General features: G+C 45.9%; 1 protein-coding gene across 1 annotated transcript in view; it reads left to right on the top strand.

Annotated features, from left to right (window-relative positions):
• CSMD2 (CUB and Sushi multiple domains 2) overlaps positions 1–23882 on the top strand; it is a 563976-nt gene that overhangs the window by 526728 nt on the left and 13366 nt on the right. Inside the window, exons 58-65 of the mRNA XM_065576901.1 lie at positions 6595–6771; positions 7607–7786; positions 10227–10400; positions 12613–12786; positions 16977–17050; positions 18985–19096; positions 22220–22399; positions 23074–23139. Coding sequence (XP_065432973.1) covers positions 6595–6771; positions 7607–7786; positions 10227–10400; positions 12613–12786; positions 16977–17050; positions 18985–19096; positions 22220–22399; positions 23074–23139 — 1137 coding nt within the window. The remainder of the gene's footprint in view (positions 1–6594; positions 6772–7606; positions 7787–10226; positions 10401–12612; positions 12787–16976; positions 17051–18984; positions 19097–22219; positions 22400–23073; positions 23140–23882) is intronic.

Here is a 23882-nt window from a genome sequence, read left to right as displayed (position 1 = left end):
TTAATTTCCAGCAAGTTTTAAAATGTACATGCAAATTTACAAGCTCCCCTCCCTCCCCCTGCTTTCTTCTCCGTCCATCTCTCCATGCACAGCGCTAAGGAATGAAGGGCCGAGGGAACAAAACAAAAATCACTTGCTCTCCTGCACAATAGACGCTGCAATTGCATTGTTAGTTGCCGTTAAGCTTTATAGTTTCTCCTCCTTCCTTGAAAAGCTGAATGGAACATTTGCTTTTAGCGTGTTTATTATCGCGCCAGATGAATTAAACAAAATCCACAGCCAGAATGAGGCAGGACCCTCGCTGGTGTTTGCCAGTTTAAGTAAACAGAAATGCGTTTATTTTAATTGATCCCAATTTGACCACTGAGAATATGCTTGTGACAGGATTTTTTTCCCCTCTGCATGTTGAGGGGAATGTAGGTTACTATTTAATTTAAACAGTATGTAAATTACCATCTGCAAAGTGAAGGCTTTAGGACTCCGAATGCTCTGAGCTATGTGTTATTCCCGCAGTGGATTTTGCCTGATGTGTCAGGCATTGTTAGGAGACCAATTCAGCCTGTCTGCTGACTGGCAGCAAGACCCAAAAGGACGATTCTGTCCGCTGTAAGGATTAGACCGGGGGGCACGTGTGGGACATTTTATTTACATGCTACCTAGACTGGAATCCTCTTTAGTAAACAGCTTTAATCTGTAGGAGAGGAGAAGAGAAGCTTCCTGGAGGGAATTGCTGTGCTTCAGGTTTGACAGTCATCGAGCCTTAAAATGCCACCAGTTCGGAAGGGGAAGGACCTTTTAAAAAAAAAAATTAAAAGAAACACCACTCCGTGTAATTCGATGTGATTCACCCTGCCGGGCAGAGGGAATGTTAAGAGCAGCACTGTATGTAATGGTATGGGATGAGAACATGTGCCCTAGAAGCCTCTGTAGTAAATAAATAATAACGTGGCCCCTTCTTCTGATACTTGTGATGCCCCTTATGGCAAATGGTAGCTGATATCTGTGGCCTTGTAGCTTGGCTTCCCAGGGGAGGATAAATCAGCGACATAGTCTGAGTGTCTTCTAAATGGAACTTGCTATGTTTAGGCACATACATCAGTCCTGAACGGAGATGGTCAAGCAGCTCACAGGACACTCCCTTCTTCTGGGAATCTCATCCCAACGCGCCTGCCTGGTTCCCTGGAAGCAACTGTGCCTCAAGAAATGACACTAATCAGAGCCCAAGGCAGACACCAAACTCCCCTACTCCCTCTCTCCCCAAGCTGCCTCTGGCATAACTCAGAACTAACCACCACATGCCATGTCTTCCCAAGAGTCAAAACTTGCTCGCAGAAAAAGAACTTGGAAGACTGTGTGACAGCGCTGTGATGGGTTGCCCCCCTTTGGATGCCACCTGATGTGCTGAGATACCACTGAGCCTGCCTGTTATGCCAACCTGGGCACCCTTTTTACCTGTCTTGCTGAGCCAAGCTATTGAGCTTCCTCCAGCACACACACAGGCAGGGCCGCTCCAAACTGCAGAACGAAACAGACACTGAGATCAGTTCTGGGAAGGCTCAGCTTAAGGGACTTGCCCTAGCACTCAGGTGTCCACCTCCCTAGGAGTGCAGACCCAAAGATATAGTATAAAATCCGGCTCTTCCCTCAATGTGGAGGAAGGTATGCACAGCCTCTTATTCCCCACCCCACCCCCATTCAATTATGAACTGTACACACGGGGTTATGTTATAAACAAGAAATACGTTTATTAACTACAAAAGGTGGATCTTAAGTGGTTAAAGAGATAGTAAACAGAACAAAGCAGATTACTGAGCAAATAAACCAAAGTACGCAAACTAAGCTCAATATACTTAAGAAACACGTTACAAAATGTAATTTCTTACCCTAAATGTTATTTTAGGCAGGTTGCAAAGTTTCTTTGGTTCAGAGTTCCAGTTATATTTCTTTTCAGACTGGACCCCTGTCTCAGTCTGGACTCCCCCAGCCTTCCCTTCAGGTGTCTTTAGCAGTCTTTCTTCTTGGGAAGACAGGCCCCGGAGAGGAGGAGTCCTGTTTGTCTTCCTCCCCACACTTAACTAGGATTTAGATAAGGTGGCAATCCTTTGTCCCTCCCCCCCCCCCCGCCTTCCCTTCCAATGGAAAGTTACAAGTCCCAGGTAATGTTTAGTATCTGGTGACGATACCACCTGACCTACTAATGTCATAGTTACGTCCCGGACACCTCCCAGGAGGGGGAGAGATTAGAAACTTCCTGGTTCTGTTGTTCCTTCCTGATGGCTCGTCAAATTTGATGGCCTGTCGTCTGGTGGGTGTCTTCCCAATACACACCCAGTTGTAATTGTTGCATAGTCCATATTCCTAACTTTAGATACAGAAATGATACGTGCATACAAATTGGATAATCACATTCAGTAAATTATAACCTTTCCAATGATATCTTGCATAAAGAATCTGTTATGTCATATTCATATCATAAGCATATTTTCATAAAGAATATGGAGTGAAACGTCACAAGCGCCACCTGGTGAAAACTCCTATACCAATAACTGTTACTACTCGCCTTCATTTTGAAGTCACTCTTGATTAGTAGCCATCTTTATTTAATAACCACAACTTGAATAGGTAGGAAGCCATGCAGGAAAGCAATCAAACTTGCCCTCGACTTAACAGCAATGAGGGGAAACAATTAGATGTTGAAAGGATCTACAACTTCCAAACGACATCAGTGGGAAAAATTTCAGAAGAGCTCACAGCCAGATTTTCAAGTGCCCAGCTCCCATTGCTCCATTTACAACCAGATTTTCAAACAGTCTCAGCACCCAATGCATTGAGCTCTGTTGAAAACCTGAGCTGGTGCTGAGTTGTTGTTGTTTTTTTTTCAAAATCCTGGTCCACAAGTGTGTTTCAGGGGTCTGACCACAGTCTGGTGTTTGTCTGTGTGTTGATCTGGATTCTCTAATCTGACCCAGCTTCTTTCTGACTTTGCTGGCCAGTGCAGGTAACTCATGCAGGGAAATAAGGATGCCGCTTATGCTCTGTTACTGTCTTGTGTAGGCACACAGCCAGTTTCACAACTGAGCTGCTGTCTCCCTGCATAATGGTATTAGCCTCCCCATTAGTGAATCTCATGCACCACCACAAATGATAAAGTCCCATTACTTCCCAAGCAATGCTCGCCTTCCTCATTGTAATTCTCGGCCTGATCTCCCCCCCAGCACAGGGCTCTCTCCTTATCTTTAGCAGCAATGGTGATTACTTTTAACAGCCACGTCTATCGTGTTGGTTTCAAAGGGCCGCCATCAGAATAATATAGGCACAAAATATAGGTGTGCTACGGAAACAAAAAATATATGGGGTGAAGAGATTTACAACAATTAGTTATTAATAGAAATGTTTGCAATTAGATGTGTGTGTCTATAGACATCATTTTTAGTGGTAAGCATTCCACGGCATTGCTCATAAACCAGAGTGTGTTGTGCTAACTCTGGAATACAGTAAGGCTGTCTTAGTGGTTAGAGCAGGGGATTGGGAGTCAGGACTCCTGGGTTCTGTTCTCAACTCTGTGAGGAGAAGGTGCCTAGTGGTTAGAGCAGAGAACGGCGAGTCAGCATTTCTGGGTTCAGTTTCCAGCTATTCCACAGAATCATTATATGATCTTGGCCAAATCATTTCATCTTTCCCTGACTGATTTTCCCATCTGTTAAAATCAGCATAATAATGCCTCCCTTGGGGGCATCATTCATTACTCATTTGAAAGCGCACTGAGACCCTGAGAGGAAAGGCGCTACAGAACAGCATGGTATCATTATTGCTAGACCCCGAAAGTGAAACTGACTAAACAGATCAATCTAATTTCACTTTCCACGGCTGAGGGGAAGTTCAAGAAAATAATCAGCATAAAGTGTGAAAAGTGAATTAGATCGTTAAATTCCTCTCCATTTTGACAGTCTGACAAGCTGTTAGTAATTCAGGTGGAGATTTATAAACCCAGATTCAGAGCGGGAGTGTGGCTGCTTTGCACCACATTCCTGGCAACAATCCAGCCACCGTAACAAGCCAGAGGAGGCTCACACCAGTTTAGGGAGATGGCGGTACGACAGCTCCCCTTCCTGTCACCAGTGTGGGGGTGTGGCCAAGGGAAAGGGGGCAGGGCCATGGGTTCCCTACACCTTTGCATTCCTTTGTTGCAGCTGAGGATCTGACACTTTTTGTTAAAATATATCATTTTATATGGGTCTCATCCCTTGAAATATTTTCCAGTTAACGAAGGAACAAGACCAACAGTCCCAACCCATGTATTTTGCTTGTCGAATTATTTTCTTGTTTGGTGAGGAGTGGGGTTGATCTTGATATGTGCTTCCTCCAAACACCAATGCCGCTCAGTTTTCTTCTGTCACCTGATCGTGCTGGTGCTCCCAGCTCCCATTAATGCCATGGGAAATTCTTTACATGGATCGTGGCTTCCTGGCTTGGGCTCTGAGTTATTTTAAATATGACTTTGAAGTCTGAGCACTTGCCCATAAGTTTGAGGTCTCTTTTATATCCAGGGCAATGCAGGCTTTCGGCAGACGTCCGATTGGAATTACTACTCTATATTCACGTGCTCGACTGTGCCGTAACATTGCACCGTCGTCATTCCTTTCCCATTGACACCTTTTTCCGAAGTCACGATTAATTTTTGTAGCAGTGGCTATTTTAGAATCGGCTGTGTGCATTTTGGCGGGGGGCATACGCGAGGCAGGTGGGGGGGAGGAGAGAGAGGATGATGCATAGACATGACAGTGAAATATTTATCCAGTGCTTTTCCTAAGCTGATAGAATCTGACTTTTATCCCCACATTTATTGGAAATGACACTATGTATCATTGAGACTTTGGCTGCATGAGGAATCTGTAACTAGAGAGCACCCCACGTGATTTTCGTGCCATGCAAAATGTCTGCGCACACAAGCTGGAATGGTTATTAGTTTTTCCCTGTCAAACAGATACACATCCGACAAGCTCATATGTTAACCTGCTGTCAGCAAACCAAGTAACAAGGAAGAAGGGGGCCTCTCCTTACAGCTGTGCACAGTACATTCAGTCCGTGACCCAAGTGAGATTCATTTACCTGTGCAGAATGGCAGGCAATATTCCACTCCCACAGGTGTCTGGTCTGGGGGGCAGCGATAGAGCCTGGAGACTTGGGCACCTTGTTATTTCCAAACTGATGCTCTTGCAGCATGCGAGATGGTGTTGCATTGCCAGGGGAATTTCCTTGTCAAATAGTCAGAGACAAACGGTTTAAGCCTTTATTGATTCATGTGATTTTCTTTCATGTACTGTAATTCCACAGTAAATGAGGGCTGGATGCAATTATTGCAGGTACTTATTTTGCCATGACAGGACTGTGCGTACTGCCATTCAGTCTGATGCCCTTTTATTGCAGTGGAACCGAGGCAGTTTAGACATAAAACCTGGGTGCTGACAAACCTATAATTGTATCGTCGCAATATTCTCCCCCAGCTGAAAGCATAATTGGATATACGCAGGCAATAAGCAGGAGCGGCTGCCATTATGGAAGGGTAGCTGAGTCCCCCGCTGCTTCGATTCCCTTGAAGTCTGCAAAGATTGGCTTCCAAAGCAGACACGAGCCCCAGCTATGAAGCTCAGATCCCTTTAACTGTCTGCAGATGCTGGGACCTACGGGTTTGGTTCAACCCATGATAGAGACTTGAAGCCAGCAGTGAAATTCAGAGCCAGATCAGGGTGCCGATTCCCATGCCCAGATGTGTCATAATCTTGAGCTGCAAGAAGCGCCTGAAGGGAAAACAAGGTGTCTCATGGCCCATATCGGCTCCTCTATTGACACTAATGTGACAGTCATCGCCAGTTTCTCCGTTTGTGCAGACATTTCTAGAAACTGGGCTGAACCCACCTTGTTTCACACAGCTCACCGAGCCAACATTCAATGGTATCTGTTTTGGTCACTACCAATCTGGGTTTGAATTCAGATTAGCAATGAGCGACTCCAATAACCTGCTAGTGCTGAGCTGTCTAGGTGCCACCTCCTCCTCCATCATTCCACCCAGAGCCCAGCTTTGTCTCTTTGAGCTGCATGTCAGGTTCGGCTAATTTAATGGCTCAATCCTGCAGAGTGATCAGTATCCAGGGGCATAAAACCAGCACCTCTTTCAATTCAGTAGAGACCTGTAATCCGGAGGCTTGCAGCCAGTGTATGTTCTTGAATCCCAGTGTGAAATCAATGGGGTACGTGCTGGAGTATCTTCTGCTGGAGAAATTAGCTTCTGGTGCAGGAGAACTTCTCAGTCGCTCACCACAGAAGTCACACAGCATTGAGATGTGCTTCCTCGTGGTTTCCCAGGGCAAGTTGTATCCATTGCTCTTGGGATTCTTTACTTGCGTTGGGAGGTACAACGCGACAAAGAGTCCTGTGGCAGCTTATAGACTAACAGAATTGATAGGTACAGTTGATTTCACTCCAAAACCGCATGTGGTCCACTGATTAATCCGGAGATTTTTGCAGCTGAATTGCTTTGGTTGAGATCAGGGTCATCTTTAATTTTTTTCTAATTCTGCTATTTTGGCTTTTTAGTTATATCTTGTGGAAATCCAGGGACTCCAAGCAACGCTCGAGTTGTATTTAACGACGGCTTGGTTTTCTCCAGCTCCATTATATATCAGTGCCGGGAAGGCTATTATTCCACGGGCGTGCTGAGCAGGCACTGTACTGTCAATGGAACCTGGACAGGCAGCACTCCTGAGTGTACAGGTGAGCAGCTGAGTGGATTCCTGGGAGACAAGGTAAATAACAAACATAAGGCACTAGGGCTAGGTTTTCAAAGAGTGCATGTGACTCCAGTTTAAGACTTACAGGCACATGTAAACCCAATGTGTTCAGAAGTGTAATAAAACTATCTACTGCCAGTGGAGATAATTCTTCATGCAAACTTTGAGGCCCCGAGTGCCTCATGGAATACTCCCGCTTCGGATGGTCTTTTCAGCTAAGCTACGTGCTCTGCAGTCGTAAATCTCATGACTAGACGTAAGCTCTACTACAGAGTCCTGCCCTATGGTGTGTCAGCTCCCAGTACGTGCCCTGATTGGGCCATAGCTTGGAAGCTTTTGTTGAACATATACTGTGTTCACTTAGGTCCTTAGAATGACAGATGAAAGGTGTGGATGAGGCCAGGCCTGTGTTAGGAAAATGTATTCTGTCTGCAAACAACATACAGCATTTAGGACAAACAGGGACAAGTCATGTTTAAAGGCATGTTAACTGGTTATGATTAAACCTCAGGGCCCCCGTAATGTGCTAATTAACACATCATTTTGCATAATGCTAGGCCTTAGAGCCATTTGTTATGACTATTGTCCACGCCACTGAGCATGGGCAAAGTTTTTTGCGCACACATTTCCAAACTTTGCTCTGGTTGAGCCAGCTCCCAGGTTTACCCTGTAGCCCATACATCTCAGGGGCTGATAGATCACCATCATCCGTTGAAAGATAGTGGGGACTGTGAGGTTTCTAGCCATTGCATATCCATATGCTTGAGCCATGTTATGTGCACCAGAAAATTTAACCATTGTGTCTTCTCCTTTCCCAGTGATAAACTGTGGGGATCCTGGTGTACCAGCCAATGGCTTTAGGCTGGGAAATGACTTTAACTACAATAAAACGGTAGTGTTTCAGTGCATTCCTGGCTACATGATGGAGTCGGACAGGGCATCCTCTTTGATTTGCACAAAAGACCGAACCTGGAATGGCACCAAACCTGTCTGCAAGGGTGAGACCCTATTTACTATAAATGTCTGAGGATATTAGGTTACAAGCCTCAAGGCTCCTGTAACTAAAGATATCTTAGTAAGCTTTACTGCGAAAGTGCCACATAACTACATGGGGCCAGACTCTGAACTCTTTGCTCTTATTGATGAAGCAATTATGTGAGGAGTCATTGGAACTACTGGAGAGTAACTGGTCATCAGTGGGAGTTAAAGGGCTCTGAACCATAGCAATTCCTCACTCATTCAAGCGAATTATGCTGAGTAGGTCCAAAAATAATGACCATCTAACCTGTACTGTGGTTTAAAAGAAAGAAATACTCCTATATTTACCCTGCAGGGATACCGTTTACTCAGATTGCCAGGCACTGTGTGATACATCACGTGCAACCAAACAGTCACTGGACTGTAGTTCAGCATGGCCAGTGAAGGTAAATCTGCTGCCTTCTAGGAGAACCTGGATCTGATTCTCCATTGCCCTGGACCAGGGCAAAGTGTTTCCATTCTGAGGTAGAAGCATGTGGCTTTCCCCCTGCCCTCACACACATCCTTTGCCCTAGTGTAAATAACTACACATGGTTACTGCATGCCGCTCACTCTCCTTAGTGGAGGGAAACTTGGCATCTTGTCACGTTTGCCCCGTTAGTGTCCCCTGACAGACAGCAGGAGGTCAAGAGGCACAGAGCACGGAAGGCTTGCAGGAGCGCGCCCAATAAATGATTTTTAAAGGTAGCACCCACTCCGGCTCCTCTGGGCAGCCCAATTGTATGCATGACGTGCAGTAGGAAGGAAGATCGGCCCCAGCCTGGTTCAAAGTGGGCTGCAGAATCTATCGTAAGCATCCCAATGCACAAGAGGATCCAAAAGTAGCCACCCCAATGTGGAACTTGCACTGTGGTTTAGAAGACATAAATAATCCAGGCCTGTACCTTGCAGTGACATACTTCGAAATTACCCAGCCGCTGCAAAATGCTTCACCTGTGCAGTTTATGGTTTCTTAAGTATGGCTTATGACTTACTAATCCAGTTGCATGAATATCTCAGGTTCCAATAACTGTTGCATTACGCTCGTAAGTACTTCTTGTAGAAATGATTGACGGTATTATAGCTCTGCCACGCTAAAGTGCTGTTAAGCTGTGTATATACGCTAGTCTGCAGAGGAACTTTCACACTGGGGTAATCTGTCCATCCTACAGTAGCCTCAGAACCAGCCTGGCTTCCTTTTGGACATGTCATGGTTCAAAAGGGAGAGTTGGAGAACCGGTGGCCCCTCTTAAAGATCAAATGTGTCCATTTAAAAATAAAAAGTATGTATATACGAAAGCCACATTTTATTTGAAATCAAACATGGACAACAAGTGCCCTCTAAAGCAGAGCTTTCTCCAAACTGGGGTAGCCTCTAAGGGTCAGATTCTGATCCCATGTGCACCAGTGTAACTCTGGAGTACGTCCATTGACTTCAGTGGCATTATTGGGGATTTACACCATTGTAAAAGAGATTTCAATCTCCCTCATTATGAATGGATGAAGCACTTTGCATAAATATGCAAGTCTTCACCCCAAACTCAAATCAAACCTGAATGAAGCATTTTCTTCGGCCTCCCAAAAGGTCTGGAAAGCTTTTCTACCCCCTGCTTGTATTATTTTTCAGAGCTGTGGTTGCCTCTGCTTCTCTGATCAGAATGCGGAAGCACTGGGCATCTTGCAAGAGAGGGTGATTTCTTTGTCAGTGTTTTGCTGCCCCAGGGGTACTGACAAAATGTGAAGCAGCATCTGGATGCTTGTCTGATCTCAGCCTGCAAAGTTCTTAAGGTCCACCTGTCAGAAATGCAGGTCACTTGGGATCTTCCCTAAATACTTCACTCCCCTGCAAGGCTGTGAAGATCAACACTTCCTTCTTTTTTCTTCTTGCCACTTTGAGCTAATGTAGCAAGAGCAAGACACAATGTGGCTAGATTCTCACTTGGGAGTTACATTGATTTACACCACCAGCTGAGAATCTGGCCCCGTGCTCATATGCGCTTGAAAGCAGAGTACTATAAAACTTTCCAACCAGGCAAAATTCAACCGAGTTGTTGAGTTAATCGCTAACTTGAAACTTGTCTAGGTTTTCCAAAATCTGTGAAACTTCTGGAGTACCTGAGGGGATGTTCCCACTAAGCTGGGATCAGATTCATAATCTTCGGTGGAAGCTAGCAAAAGCCTGCTGATCTGACTGCGAGGTTTGGGATTTGGTTGACCCTAAAACTCAAAGAAAAAAATCCCAGGATACACAAACACACATGCATATAACAGAAAGTGTGCACAGACCCCCTCTAGCTAAATTCCCTGTGATGCATTCAGTTCACAGAAAGTAACTTTGATCCTATGTGGATTTGTTTGTTAATGGAAATAACTACGCTGAGAAGTCATTAGACCTGAATATGCTTTTTGTTTGCTGCTCAGCTATCACCTGTAAATCCCCACAAGTCATCCCCAACGGGAAAGTCATGGGCTCAGATTTCAGCTGGGGCTCAAGCGTGAGCTATGGCTGCCTGGAAGGATACCAGCTCTCACTACCTGCCGTCCTGACTTGTGAAGGGAATGGGACATGGACCGGAGAACTGCCACAGTGTTTTCGTAAGCAGACATCCATGTGTATTCACGTGCAAAGGGGATGGAGCACTAGCCTTAAACTCCAAACCCCCTGTGTCCCACCACCTCCAAAGGATAAGTCTTTCTTGATCCAGTTAATGGTCTGTCCAAACTAGTATCTTCTCTTGAGCATTGGCTAGTACCAGACGTTTGAGAGCAAGGTATGAAATCTCCATAATGGACAATTATGGCATAACCTGCCCATGGGAGAAGTTTCTTCCCACCCATACACAATTAGTGATTGACTTATTCCCCCAACCTTCAGATAGCATCATGGCTCATGCATGCACCCACAGTAGTGGGAAATATTTTGAATTAAAGGCAAAACACTTTTTGGTAAAGCATAACCTTGGCTGCTGGTCTGAAAATTGCCTGGTGCATAAGGGTGAAGGAAGGAGATATCAGGGATAGTGACCCAGTTGTTAATACCGTCCATTAAAGGTGTGCCTGATGGGAGATGAAACTCATGGTGGGATTTTATACATTGTTTCTCAAATAATGGGAATTAGCTATGGCCATAGATCAGGACATGGGTGGTCAGACCTAGTGGTGAGAGCAGGAGCCTGACACCAGGAACAGGAGGTCAGAGGCAGAGTCAAGAACCAAGCCAAGGATTGGAGCTGGAATCAGTAGCCGGGGATGTGCTGTAGAAGGCAGGGATTTGGAACAAGGAAGTAGGGCAGGAACATGACAGGAAGTCAGGAATCAGGAACAAGGCAGGTCTCAGGAGTCTGACAAGAAGGCAGGGGTTCAATGTTGCAACCAGCCAGGGATTCAAATAGTTACTCAGACAACTTGCTGTGCCTCCTTCTGACTTAAATAGTGAGTCTGAGCTGATCAAAGAGGTCAGATATGTTCTCCAATTGGGAGCTTTGTGGGCAGTGCCTAAGGTGACCTAGGTAGGGTCCACCAGCCCACACTCCCTGTTAGTACCTATGAGCTGCTGGGTGGTGGCTGTGGTCTGAGGACTGTTTGGGGACCCAGGCTTGAGACCCCCCACAATATCTCACAGCTATGTCTGTGCCTCAGGGGGGAATCCTTGTCCCATCCTTACAAGACAAAGACTTCCCCCTTGGGGCATTAAACATTCATATGGGTTTGGAGACCTAACTCCAGTGATTCTTGACCCCAGGCAAAATCCTAACCCCACTGAGATCAATGGGAATTTTACCACTGACTTCAGTGAGGCAAGGGCGTCACCCCATCGGGACAGAGGTGGATGGCAGCATGCTGGCGAAAAGGAAGAAGTGTGGTGCGCTGAATGATAGGGCCAGGAGTTTTGGGTGCTCTCCCCATCCCTGCCACCCGCTTGCTCTGCAAGTTACCCAACTGCTGTGTGCCTCAGTTTCCCCTTCTGTAACATGGAGACACTCATCGCCACCTTAGAGGAGTGGTGTGAAGATAATCGATCAGGACCCAGCTTTCCAAGCGCTTAGCATGCAAAATGGGGGCCAGATTTTCAAAAGACCCCTAATACCCGCCAGGCACCCGACGCGCTGTGCACTTCTGAAAGTCTGGCCCTGATTTAAGTGCCTCCGTTGGAGCTGAGCTCTTCTGAAATTCTGGCCCCTGCGGCTTGCGAAGGCCTTACATGAAAAGAGCCCCGTAGTGTTCCAGCAAGCCTTGGAACGTGGAGCAAAGGCAGGGCCCTGTGGTTGGATGAAAACCTGCGTGCGTGATACAATACAGATTAGTGAAACAGCTCAGAATGATAAAGCCGGATTTTAGCTTTGAGTATTTGGCAGCTGCACAATAGCCATTTTCATCTTAAACAGCACAAAGACCCAACCGCATTCCTTACACCTTTCCCCGGCTATTATATAATTAACGGGCTTTACGTCTGACACGGCGCCGCGTGGCAATTTGACCTTGTGCAATTAAAGATACAGTCAAAGTTAAGCACACCATTGTGCAGAAAAAAGACCAATAAAAAAAGGATCCAAACCGTCTGTTCCTCCTCCCTGCCGGGAGATGTTGGAAAGTGAAAGTTAATTAAACAGTAATTGACAAAAAGACAGAAGTGAGCCGAAAGCAGCCAGCGTACCTTCTGCCACTAGTAATTTCCTGAGCCATCGCAGCGCTTGAAAGCCGGGGTTGGGAGGTTTTGGCCATTAATAGAATTGTCTTTAACCCATTAACACTATTTGCCCTTACGGAGATTCGTCGCCATCCTCTGACTACCCTTTGGCTTTTCTAGCTGTGTTCTGTGGTGACCCCGGGACACCAGCTCAAGGCAGGAGAGAAGACAGAGGATTCACTTACCGCTCATCTGTTTCATTCTCCTGCCTGTCCCCACTGGTGCTGGTGGGCTCAGCTCGGCGGTTCTGTCAGTCTGATGGGACGTGGAGTGGAACCCAGCCCAGCTGTATAGGTAAGGGAACATTCCAAAGCTTCACTTGTCCCTTCCCCCGTCAATCTACTCAGTCTCTCGTCCCCAATTTCTCCTACCCCTTTCACCTGCTTACTCGGCCCTGTCCCCTGTGGTTAGAGCTGGAGGAAAATCTTCTTCTGCAGAGAAGACCAGCACATGGCAAATTCACCTTCCTTCTGCTAACTTGTCAGATCCTCCTCCCCATTAAATCTCAGAACAGATCTGGGTGTGGGCTCACCTCACTTGCAAGCTTCCCAGCCCCAGATGCTGGCTCTGCCTATTGGCCATCCCCACCGGCGATCCGTATTTCATGGCAAAGTCCCAGTCCCTGGAACCTGTGGGAGATTTTTGCTGATGGGACCCGGGGCCACGTTTCCAGAAGTTCTCCGCATCCACAACCAGGGCCAGATTGTCACAGGAGCTCCTGATGGAACAAAGTAAAGTGCAGCGTGTGTGTCCTCTGTAACATGCTGCATTTGAATGGGACCCAAAATGGCAGCTGCTCCCAGCAGAACAGGAGACCTCTGGAAAGGTACAGGTGCTGTCCATAGAATACAGAACCATGTGAGTTACTGTGCGTAGCTGTGGATTTGAGCTGCTGACTTGGATACAAATCCCCATATCCCTAACAAATCCCTTGTCTGTCACTTCCCAGTGGTTTCCAAGGCCCCACGAAAGCTCAGGGCAGTACATAATCATTAGTAGTCAGATCATTCTCATCTCTTTCTAGCTTCAGTAGTTGACTCAGGCCTCTGTGGCAATGAATTCCATGGGCTGACGACATGCCGTCTATCCCTCTAACTTGTCCATCTAACTATCCATTTCTAATGCCACCATCACCTTATTATCCGGGCACCAGGAGCAAAGAAGCTGCATTGTTCTAAATTTACCTGCCATCAGTCGCATCCTTGTTCTCATATGTGGGCTGGTGTGATGAGGAAGGACTAATCAGATTTCATTCTACCATTCATGATCTTTAATCTAGCAAGTTAGCCAAGTATACATGTACCATTAGCTAGGCATGTAGCCCCGGTCACCGGAGCATCTTGGCATTTAACTACCACAGCTAGGTTCGCCTCCAATGTTTCATCACTTCTCCACGAGTCCTTATTCAGGGCCCTGTAATATACGCTCAGGCTGTGGCACCCACACCTCTGGAAGAGTGTAGCATTAAAGGACGCAATAACACAGTCGTTTATATTGCCAACGAAATTTATTTTCCTCCTTCAAATTTGTCTCCCTCGTACAAATCACAGGAAGGGAAAAAACTTGTCTGCCGGTGAAAATCTTGATCCAGCATGTCTATTTCCAGTCCAGGCAGACGATAAAAAAGTATTATTTATTCAGATCCCATCCGATCTCGAGGTTCGTTAGATGGCCGGGCTCTCGGGTCCCCAAAATACAGCCCGGAAACCCGGATTTAATACACCTCACCTGGCGTGATCCGTCAGCCTCCACCTCATCTGTGGGATGGAACTTCATTTTAGTTAGTTAGTTAGTGAGTTTAGACACTCTGATTTATCTGGGGGGCCTCCATCAGATGCCATGGAAACCGCACCGGTGATAAATGACAAAAGCTCAGCAGAGCTGAATAAGTGAAATGAATTAGCTTGTGTGTTGCAGCCCCAGACCGGCTGCACTTTGTATCCCTTGTTTACTGACTCAGTGCGGTTCCCAAGGACCTGCGGAGAGCTCAGGGAAGCACGTAAGGATGCTGGATGGAGAGGCCGATTAGTCAGGTCATAAGGAATAAAACAACGGGCCTGTTAATTACAGCATTGGTGTGCCCTTTTCCCCTTAGCCGCCAGGAGGAGAGGGAGTGATCTCTGCTCCTGCTGTGTGTTTGATTGTGAGGGCTTTTCGCACTGTGTGTTTCCTGTGTCTGGATACATCCGATTCATTTGAGTCTCTTTTTAGCTTAGGGAGAGAGTTACCAGAGAAGGTTTGATCCTGCTCAGTGTGGTGCAGAGTGCTTCACCTAGCAGCTCAGTGTAATCAGGGGTGAGGAACAGGATCCTGGCCACAGGAGAGCCCGATCCGGCGTAGTGGAGAGTCTGCATGCACTCCCATTGTCTGCTGACATCTGCCTGTTCTACATTTATATCAGGACCTCGCCAAGTGGTCTGAGCCCCCGTTAGTGCTAGCATTGCTAATGTCGCAATCACAACCCCTGTTTTTATCCTGCGCTCTTGCACGCGAGGGACCCAGCACCCAGGGAGCTTGTGACTTACCTCTGCGCAGTGCACACGGCTCTGGCTAGTGTTTAAACTTCTGTGCATCTGTGCACTGCCTATTCCTGCTGAGCCCGACTCAAGGCCTGAATGCAAAGCCCATGTACATTGCCCACAGCTGATTTTACACCCAGGTCACCTACTGATCCATCCATATCAGCTGTTCTCAGCCCATTGCTGGGCAGAGTCTTATTCAGCGCTGCTCCTCCTGTTCCAAACGTTTCGCCCATTCTCATCCCACGGCAGGAGAGGGGGCTTTTCAGCTTCGCTCTGGCCTGTCACAGGTTCACAAAAGCTCACAGAGTTTGCAAGGAACTGGCACTTTGTCAGCCAGTGCTGGTTCCCCAATGGATCCAGCAGGGGACTGTCCATCCTCAGTATCTTTGCTTGTGTGTTTGGTTGGTTTGGGGTTGGTTTGTTTTTTCGTCTCCCAGTCAATCTTGCTGCTGCTACCTATCAGGCAGGGATTACAGCTTCTTTGATCAGTTTGGAACTCGAGGACAAACTTGATACATTTCTGCTTTCATTCAACTGATTCACAGCTCTTGTCTACGCACTGGAAGAAGAAAGTGATATATGCTGTAATGACAATGGCAGGTATTTCTGACTTGCATGTATCCATCTTCTGATGGATTGAGACCAAACTAGGCATAAAGAGAGATTATATATCTGAGATGCATTAACATCTCCAGTCACCATCAATCACCATGAAATAGCAGGGTTATGAGATGAGTGTTTGGTGACAGAGGCAGCCGAGCAGAATCCTGATGGAAAACCACACTGAACAACTTTCATAACATTGCTTGTCGACCGCAGAGAGGCAGAGAAGATATAAAGGGAGCTAGTGCCTCTCATAGGCCAAAACCAAAAGGTCACGTCAGAACACAACTGCATTGCATATAGGTGACCCAATACCATAATAACTATAGCACAGATGGGGCCTACATGTCAAGGCCAGGACCTGTTTCACGGCAGATTATTGTAGCAGAATCCAGCTATTCCAGGGCCGTGCATGGAACTTGGAATTAAACCACTTTATTATTCCCTGTGTAAACCCTGCCTGGAGCATTGAAAATGAGATTAAACAACCCTGTTGATAGAGAGAAAATGACCAATAAACCAAGAGGCTGCACGTCAGTGCGCAAAGTGACAACATCTCGACATCGTCGGAATGGCCAGGGAAAGGGTTTTGTAATACCTGAAATGCCCAGATGGGGGAGACATTACCAATGTGCCTTTACAAATGCTTGTATCTCCCGCCCAGACAGTGATAACGGAGCAGTCTGTTAGACATTCTGTGATGCCAGGTGCAGCTGGGGGAAACTGTCCGTGTCTCTAAATTAAGGTTGTGGGTTGGGTCCTGCTTACCCGTGGGCTTAAAGACACTCTCTAGAGGTGGTTGAAAAATGGGATTTTTTGGAAGAGGTTTTTTACCAAAAAAAAAAGGTTCCTGTTTTAAGTTACTAATTTTTTTTCCAACCACTCTTGCACTTTCCTCAACTACGGCCAGTTGAATTAGGAACTCCTGCTGCAGCTTTGGTGCGTGCTATTGGAATGCGCCCAGGCCAGCCTGGGATGCCACAGTACCTGCTCTTGCATGGATCCCAGGTCTAATCATGTATTAAATTAACTGCTGCGAATGGTGTGTAGAACTGTAAAAGGGAGGGAACTATACACCGCTGGTGGATTTTTGTCTTGTTTATTTTCCCCTGAGGGATGCAATGCTTCCCTGTTACCCTGTGTTGGACCCACCCCAGGCTAAGAGACAGAAGTAGCTGTTTAATTCTCTCTAATGGTCCGTATTAGTTCTGTTGCAAAATACATAAGTCCCACGTGAAAAGGAAAGTGAAACAGCTGTAGAGCGAGCAGGGAGGATGCATAGCTCTGAAATGGATTTCACTAACACCCTCAGTGTCTGAGTCCTTTTAATATGGCTTGTTCGTTTTTTTTCTATTTAAGATCCAACTCTCACTACATGTGCTGACCCTGGGGTGCCTCTCTTTGGAATGCAGAACAATTCCCAAGGTTATCAGGTAATGTAATTACCATTTTATCCCCATGTCTCTTAATCCATTACACAAGCGCAAGTTGCGTAGACTGTGCAACCTGTACTGTTGTCGGTTAGCACTGACTTGCTCGAGAAGTCCCTGGGACCTCAATTAGACTTCGTGCATATGGGCTCTTGCCAGAGTGTGCAGTGATTCCACAGCGACCCTTCAGTGTATTTAAGTATTAGATTTATGCTGTTAATTACGTTGCTAACTAAGATTTATTATTAGTGGAATTAGTATTAGCATTGCATGCCCCGTTTCCATTACTTTTAAATCCAAATCATTTAAGTGGCTTTCCTAATCTCAGGCTTGATGGGGGAAGAAATCAATGTAATGTCATGGAGAGATCCCCTCCATGTTCCACCTGTGCATTCCCATCCTGTGTCTTACACAAGACACCTTAGATGCTAGGGTGGGGCATGAGGAGGTTTATCCTCCGAAAGTGGATTTTTTTAGTAAAGGTGCTAATTTGTTACCTTGATCCAGGGGTTTAGTGTGTTAATTCTAGGTCCTCATTAATACGGAGACACCGCAAGTGTGATTTTTTTTGTTTGTTTTGGTAAGTGGGGTTGGCAAGAGATCTGAGCCGCGCTGGTATCCATGCTGCGGATGAGACTGCGCTCTAGGGCTGTGTTAAGGAGAGCCAGTCATCATCCGCCAGGCAGAAACCCACGAGAGCCTGCACATGGTGAAACATCACAAAATCAGAATGTTTGTTGATTGGCTGATGAGGAGGTGGGAGAAAGTGCAGGGGAAAATCTTATGTTACTTCTGCCCTTGTGAAAGGTGGATAAGATGATCAAATGTACCAAATTTCCAGCTGGTTTTGAATGTTTAGCCTGCAAAAAAGATTGGTAAGCACCCACCCATGCAAATGCCAGGAAGTGGTGATAATTGGATTCAGAAAGGTGTGTAGACCTCAATCAGTCATTTCCTCCTAATCCCTGTGATCATGGGGGAAGTCCTAGCAAAATGCCCATTTGATTTAAGGGGGGGCTAGAATTACACCCCACTATGTATCTTGAACTTCCATGGAAAAATCTGAAATAATGTTTCTGATAGTTTGTTAGTTGTGGGAGTTTCTTTAATGATCAAAATGTTTCAACAACAAAAACCCACCAACAGCAAAACCCAAACTAAAAAAGAGCAGAGTTTATATAGAATTATATAGAATTTTTTTTTTATTTTTAATCTATTCTATTTTTAAAAGGAAACATTTGCTTGCAATGATGGAAACCCAAAAGAAATAGCATCATGCTAGCAGCCTATGAAAACAGGACCTGAAACTGACTAGTCTGGCTCTGCTGTCCCAGTAGAACAAAGTGTGAAAAATAAATAATACTGAGGAAAAGTAAATTAAATTTTTAAAATCCTTTTCAGTGTCCATAAGCCAAGGGGGCATCGATAATGTAAGTAAGGGATGTTTCCTCTTATCATTATTTATTTTGAATGTCCCTTTAAACATTTATCATAAGGAAAATAAACATTGTTCCTTAAGGCAAGGACCATATATCTTCTTGTGCGTTTGCACTTCACCTAGCATAATGGGGCCCTCCTCTTGACCCGGGCCTCTAAGTGCTACGATAATAAATAACACCAGAGTAGGTGAAACGTTGACTAAACATTTTAATGAAATTTTATTCCTGGATTTTTTGATGGACACAATTTTGATGAATATTGTAATCAACATTTTGAAAAATGTCGATCAGTTAAATCACTTGTGCTGCTGCTAATTTGAGGGGAATTGTATGACAATAAAGCCACACTCGCCTCTATGAATGAAGCAGCACTGTGCCCACTTCATGCAGAGGTTTTTTCCAAGAGCTCTGAACACTCTGGGATTGGCGTAGAACACAGTGGGTGTCAACTGGTTGGTTACACTGGACAATCCGGCTCTTTATCTTTTGTTGCGATAGGTGGGAAGCATCATGTTCTTCAGGTGTCAGAAAGGATACTTGCTCCAAGGCTCGACCACTAGAACGTGCCTCCCCAACCTGACATGGAGCGGAGTACAGCCCGATTGTGTTCGTAAGTGTCGCAGGGAAGCTTTGTCTATGCAACAAACTCCTTTGGCCATGTGCTTTACACAGCGAAACTTTGGCCATTCCGCGTTAGAGGGCAGAGGCCACTGAAATATCATATGTTCTGACTCTCTGTTGAAAAAAGCGCAGACCACTTCTCTGGTGTCATGGATACAGCAGATGAGAACAGCCAGTTTTCAGGCTGGAGGGACCAAGTAATAGTCTTCAGCCAGAAGACCGCTTCAGTGGGATGATGTTTCTGTAGATCTTGAATAAATTGTAGTTATCTCATTCAGTTCTCCTTATACAGGGCGGAATTTAATTCAATGTATTGAGCTCTAATTTGGTATCATGGCATCTAGCGCCTCATCAGAAATATTAGAATTCTTCTCCCTTCCCCTTCTGGGGTGACTTATTACCATGATCTTATCCAGTTAATGTAATTCTGTAAGTGCAGGTACTACATACATTTAATTAATAACTCTGTATTGGCCCAATGTCGACTGAAAAGCTACACAAGCTGCAAGAACTAAACCTTCTGAGGGGGATGTCTTGACTGCAAAAAAAAAAAAAAAAGTGTGTTCTTAACTCAGGTTAAAACGGCACTGAAGTCCCAGCAGCTCATCTCTGAATTCAGGTTAGCAGCTTCAGTTCAAGCCTACTGGAGAGTCTGGAGTTGAACTCATGTTGCTAACCCCAGTCAAAAGCCAAAATGCCGAGTCTTCACTACTGTTTTAACCCGAGTTAACTCACGCAGGTTTAAAACCCAGCTTTTACTTGCCGTGAAGACACACGCTTCGTGTGGTGCTGGCGGGCATTGCCATATGGTTGGGGACATGTGACTTTAATGCAGATGTCTCTTTCTCTGAGCTCTGAAGATGTTGAGATGCCCCACTGTAAGCATGGGCCCTTAACTGCAAAGGGAAGCAATCAGGGTCACGTGAAAGCAGGTCCTTCGGCGGGGTAGGGATTGGCAATTTGTGGTATGGAGAACCTTATTCCTCCTCCTTTGAGCTGCGGGTGGGGAGGGGCATCTCCTACCAAATGTAGATTGGGATTTTGTGCCATTCTGTTCTACTCAGATCATTACGCTATTTTCCTTACCGTGGTGTGTGAACACCTTCAAACACCTGGCCTCACACTGAATGTAATTTCAGACCAGGGGACTTACTCAAAGCCATAAATTGCTTTGAGCTGATCCCGCTGCCATGGACGTCCATGGAAAAATTCCCAACAGGTGCTGGATTGGGCCCTTTAAGAAACAGGAAAATGTCATTCATAGCCCAGTTCCCTTTAATCCCAAGGTCTTGTTCTCTCACTCCCTTGCTCCTAGAATTCTCTTGACTGTGTTCTTGGCCTTCTTCAGCCGGTTATTTCAGATGTTTATTGTCGTTCGAGCAAGGTGTGCCAACCTGACGTAGCTTAATTCGGCATCAGCCGCTACAATTCCTAACATGGAGAATCGGAGGAGAAAGATGCAATTGTGTGCTGTTGTGTGACTGCTTCGCCCTGCCAGAGAGCGGTGTTTCTCCTTAGCTTACAAACTCCCCTCCCTTGCTGCTGGACTAGTATGAAGAAGCAGCGATGGGTGTGAGTGACAGTTAGTTGCTGCTTTTAAGAGAGTTGAAGCAAAACTGTTTCTGTTGCTTGCTTATAACAGGGAGAAATACTGAGTTGCCATCTAGCAGTTCTTCTCGAAGCTTCGTCTGTCGGTGCAATCTACAGGAGTAGAATTAGGTGCAGTTACTCTAATTTACTGACAGCTGAATTATCATCTACTGATTTGCACAGGGCCTGTGTGACTTCGGGCTAGTCATTTCTCTGTCTTTGTTTCCCCATCTGTAAAATATAGATTATAACAACAATAATAGTCACCACACAAGGGCTGTTGAGGCTTCATTCATGTTTATAAAGTGCTTTGAGATCCACAGAAAGGGAGAATCAGAGGGAGGTTTGGGGAAAGCTTCCTAGCAATGAGATTATTAGGTGTGTTTAGTAACACCCCCCCTCCCCCAAGGAAGCTGATGGTATGATTAACAACAGGACTGCATAGAGCAGTAAATCTCACACACACACACACGCACACAGATGTCATAGATTTCTCATATCTAAGGGCCAAACCCTGAAAGATTCTGAGTAACTGTGGGAACACAGGTATTCAGCACCTCTGAAGATTTGACCCTGTGATTCTGCCGACAGGTAGGTAGAAATTCTTAGTTAGAAGGCCAGTCAATAGGGATCCTTGGAACAGAGGCAAAATAAGGAGAGAATCCATCACTCAGCCACCGTGTAGAACCACTGATACGATCACAGCCTTAGCAGGGTTCGATGTTCTTCTGCAAAAGTAGCTCAAGATTAAAGCAGGATTTGCCTTCAGGCCATTTTCTATCTGCATGTTAACATGATGACACGATGCTGGATCAACGGCCAGAGGAGGCATGGGGGAGATTAGATTATTTTCTTTCTTGGCTTTTTTTCAAGCATAGTTAGGTTCCGATAGGGGACTGTGTAAAAACGGCCCCTTCTTGCCCCATGTATTCGCTCGTGTGCCTGCTGACTTCAAGGTGCAAGGTCTTGCAAAGCGGTGGGAGAATGAGCTGAATTCTATTCTGCCTCGTGCATCGGCAAGGGTCTCTTCAGCACAGTTCCGATTTGGGGATCTTTGTCACTGAGGGGGACGTAAGAAGTGTGGGATGAACAGGGCTCAGCTCTCAAATCCTTGCTGGAATTGGAGGTGCCGTTAACTGGGAAGCTCGTTGGTTGACTCATAAACTGATCAGGTAGGATCAGAGAGTGAACTTGAAACCCGGCAGTGTGGCTTTTTCTGCCCATAGATGTGCACTTCTGAGCATTCCCAGAGGAATCCTGCTGTTCACTGATACCGTTTGCAGAAGCGTTTGGGAGCGCACAGGCTCTGATGCAGGGGACCTGCTGAAAGTGGTGCTCTGCGTCTTTGGCCTGTTGAATTCACTGTATCTGTGAAATGCCCAACCTTGACATCTTCACGGAAGGGCTTCAGAGAGTTTTAAGCAGGACAAAACTCCCTTGGGTTAAATCCTGACTGCACTGAAGTCAATGGCAAAGCTCCCACTGGCAGGTCTTCTCATCTCCGCCCTTTCTGTTTTTCCAGCTCATCACTGCAAACAGCCAGAGACCCCATCCCATGCTAATGTAGGTGCCCTAGATTTGCCCTCCTTGGGCTACACCTTGATCTACTCCTGCCAGAGTGGGTACTATCTCACGGGAGGATCCGAACACAGAACCTGCAAAGCGGATGGCAGCTGGACAGGGAAACCGCCCATTTGCCTTGGTAAGAGCCCTGAGCCCGCAGGGAGAGAAGGGACCGATTGGCTTGGGTTGTGTCTTGAAGCCCATCCCATCGCTACAACGATGAGGAGTTGTGATCCAAGGGGAATTTGCTGTCTCCGGATACATCTGAGAGAAGCTGGCAATGGTCTTCTTGTTTTGTGACTGCAGGTCTTATATAAACGTATAAAGCCTGATCCAACTTGTGATGATGTCAAGGAAAACACTGTCATCGGCTTCAGTGCCAGGTGACTCAGGCTCATAGACACCAGGGCTAGCAGCTGAAGGAGATTCTCTGTTTTACCTGCAGTGGCATTTGGCTCTGAAGAACCCTAGTTAAAGTCCCAACAGAAACCGACTCCTCACAGAGAGGCAGATGGATAGGAGGGGAATTCCAGATCCCAGGGCTATTCCAGCTACCAAGGGGCTGTTTGGAGGGGCCGTTTGGGGTGCCAGTTACTGGGGGTGAGCACGCACACTGTGGGCATGAGAAAGGTTAGCTCAATGTTTATCTCCTCTTGCTGCTCCTTTCTGAGCTGTCACAAATATCTGAGCGCTGGGAAACGAGTGTGAAGCGACTCCCACGCATCCATCATGCGTTGCCACAAGGGAAGGGATTAAACCATACTTCAGTGTCCTGTAATATTAATTTGCTGCGGTTTTGCCCATTCTTTTCAGCTGATATACGACCAAGCGGAAGACCGGTTGGCACTGCCAGGGATCCACCCCTTGCTAAAGTGTCAGGTACTGTAGCCTGGTTATTTATTCTGTCGGAAGCATTGATATTTATTCTTAACGCAGAAATAGAAGGGTGGCAAGGAGCAATCTACAGCTCCCCTGCCTTTTCCTGTTATCAAATCGATCGGAAGGCTAACAAATAGCTTTTCGATTGTTCCCCGCAGTCCTTTCTGGTGGAAACACCCAGAGTCCCCTAGCCACTGGGTTCCATGGTAGCGCCCCACTTAGACATCTGTGAGAATCACAGCCCAAGGGAGTTAGGCACCTATCTCCTATTGAATTTCTCTTTGGCTCCTTTGAAAATCTCAGCCCTGTATGTCTCCTCGGACTAGAACTGGTCAGAATTTTTGATTCAGAAACTTTTTAATGAAAAATTGTTGTTTTTTCATAAAGAAAACTTACCAGAACAGCTGTGGTGTTTGGGGTGGGGTTATTTTTTATTTTCCAGTGTTTTGTCAAAACTGGACATTTCAAAAGGTCAGAGTTTGTTTTTTATCCCCGTCTCTCTCCTCCTTTTTTCCTTTATTCCTTTCTGCTGCCGAAAACAATAGAATGAACCGGGGCTTGGGGGTTTTCTCACTTTGTTTTTCTTTTCATTTTCCTTTTGCCACTTTTCAAAACTTCCTCAACACTGGACAAGTTGCAGACAGAGGGGCAAAAGGACAAATTAAACTCCATAAGTTTTCAAAAATTGGAGAAGTTGCAGGGGCCTCGGTCATTCATCTCTCCTGTTTACTCTCTCTGGCACA

Source organism: Chrysemys picta, chromosome 23 (assembly GCF_011386835.1).
Source record: "Chrysemys picta bellii isolate R12L10 chromosome 23, ASM1138683v2, whole genome shotgun sequence".
NCBI lineage: Eukaryota > Metazoa > Chordata > Testudines > Emydidae > Chrysemys > Chrysemys picta.
Note: the sequence above shows the minus strand (reverse complement) of the source record. Positions and strands in the feature narration are given on the sequence as shown.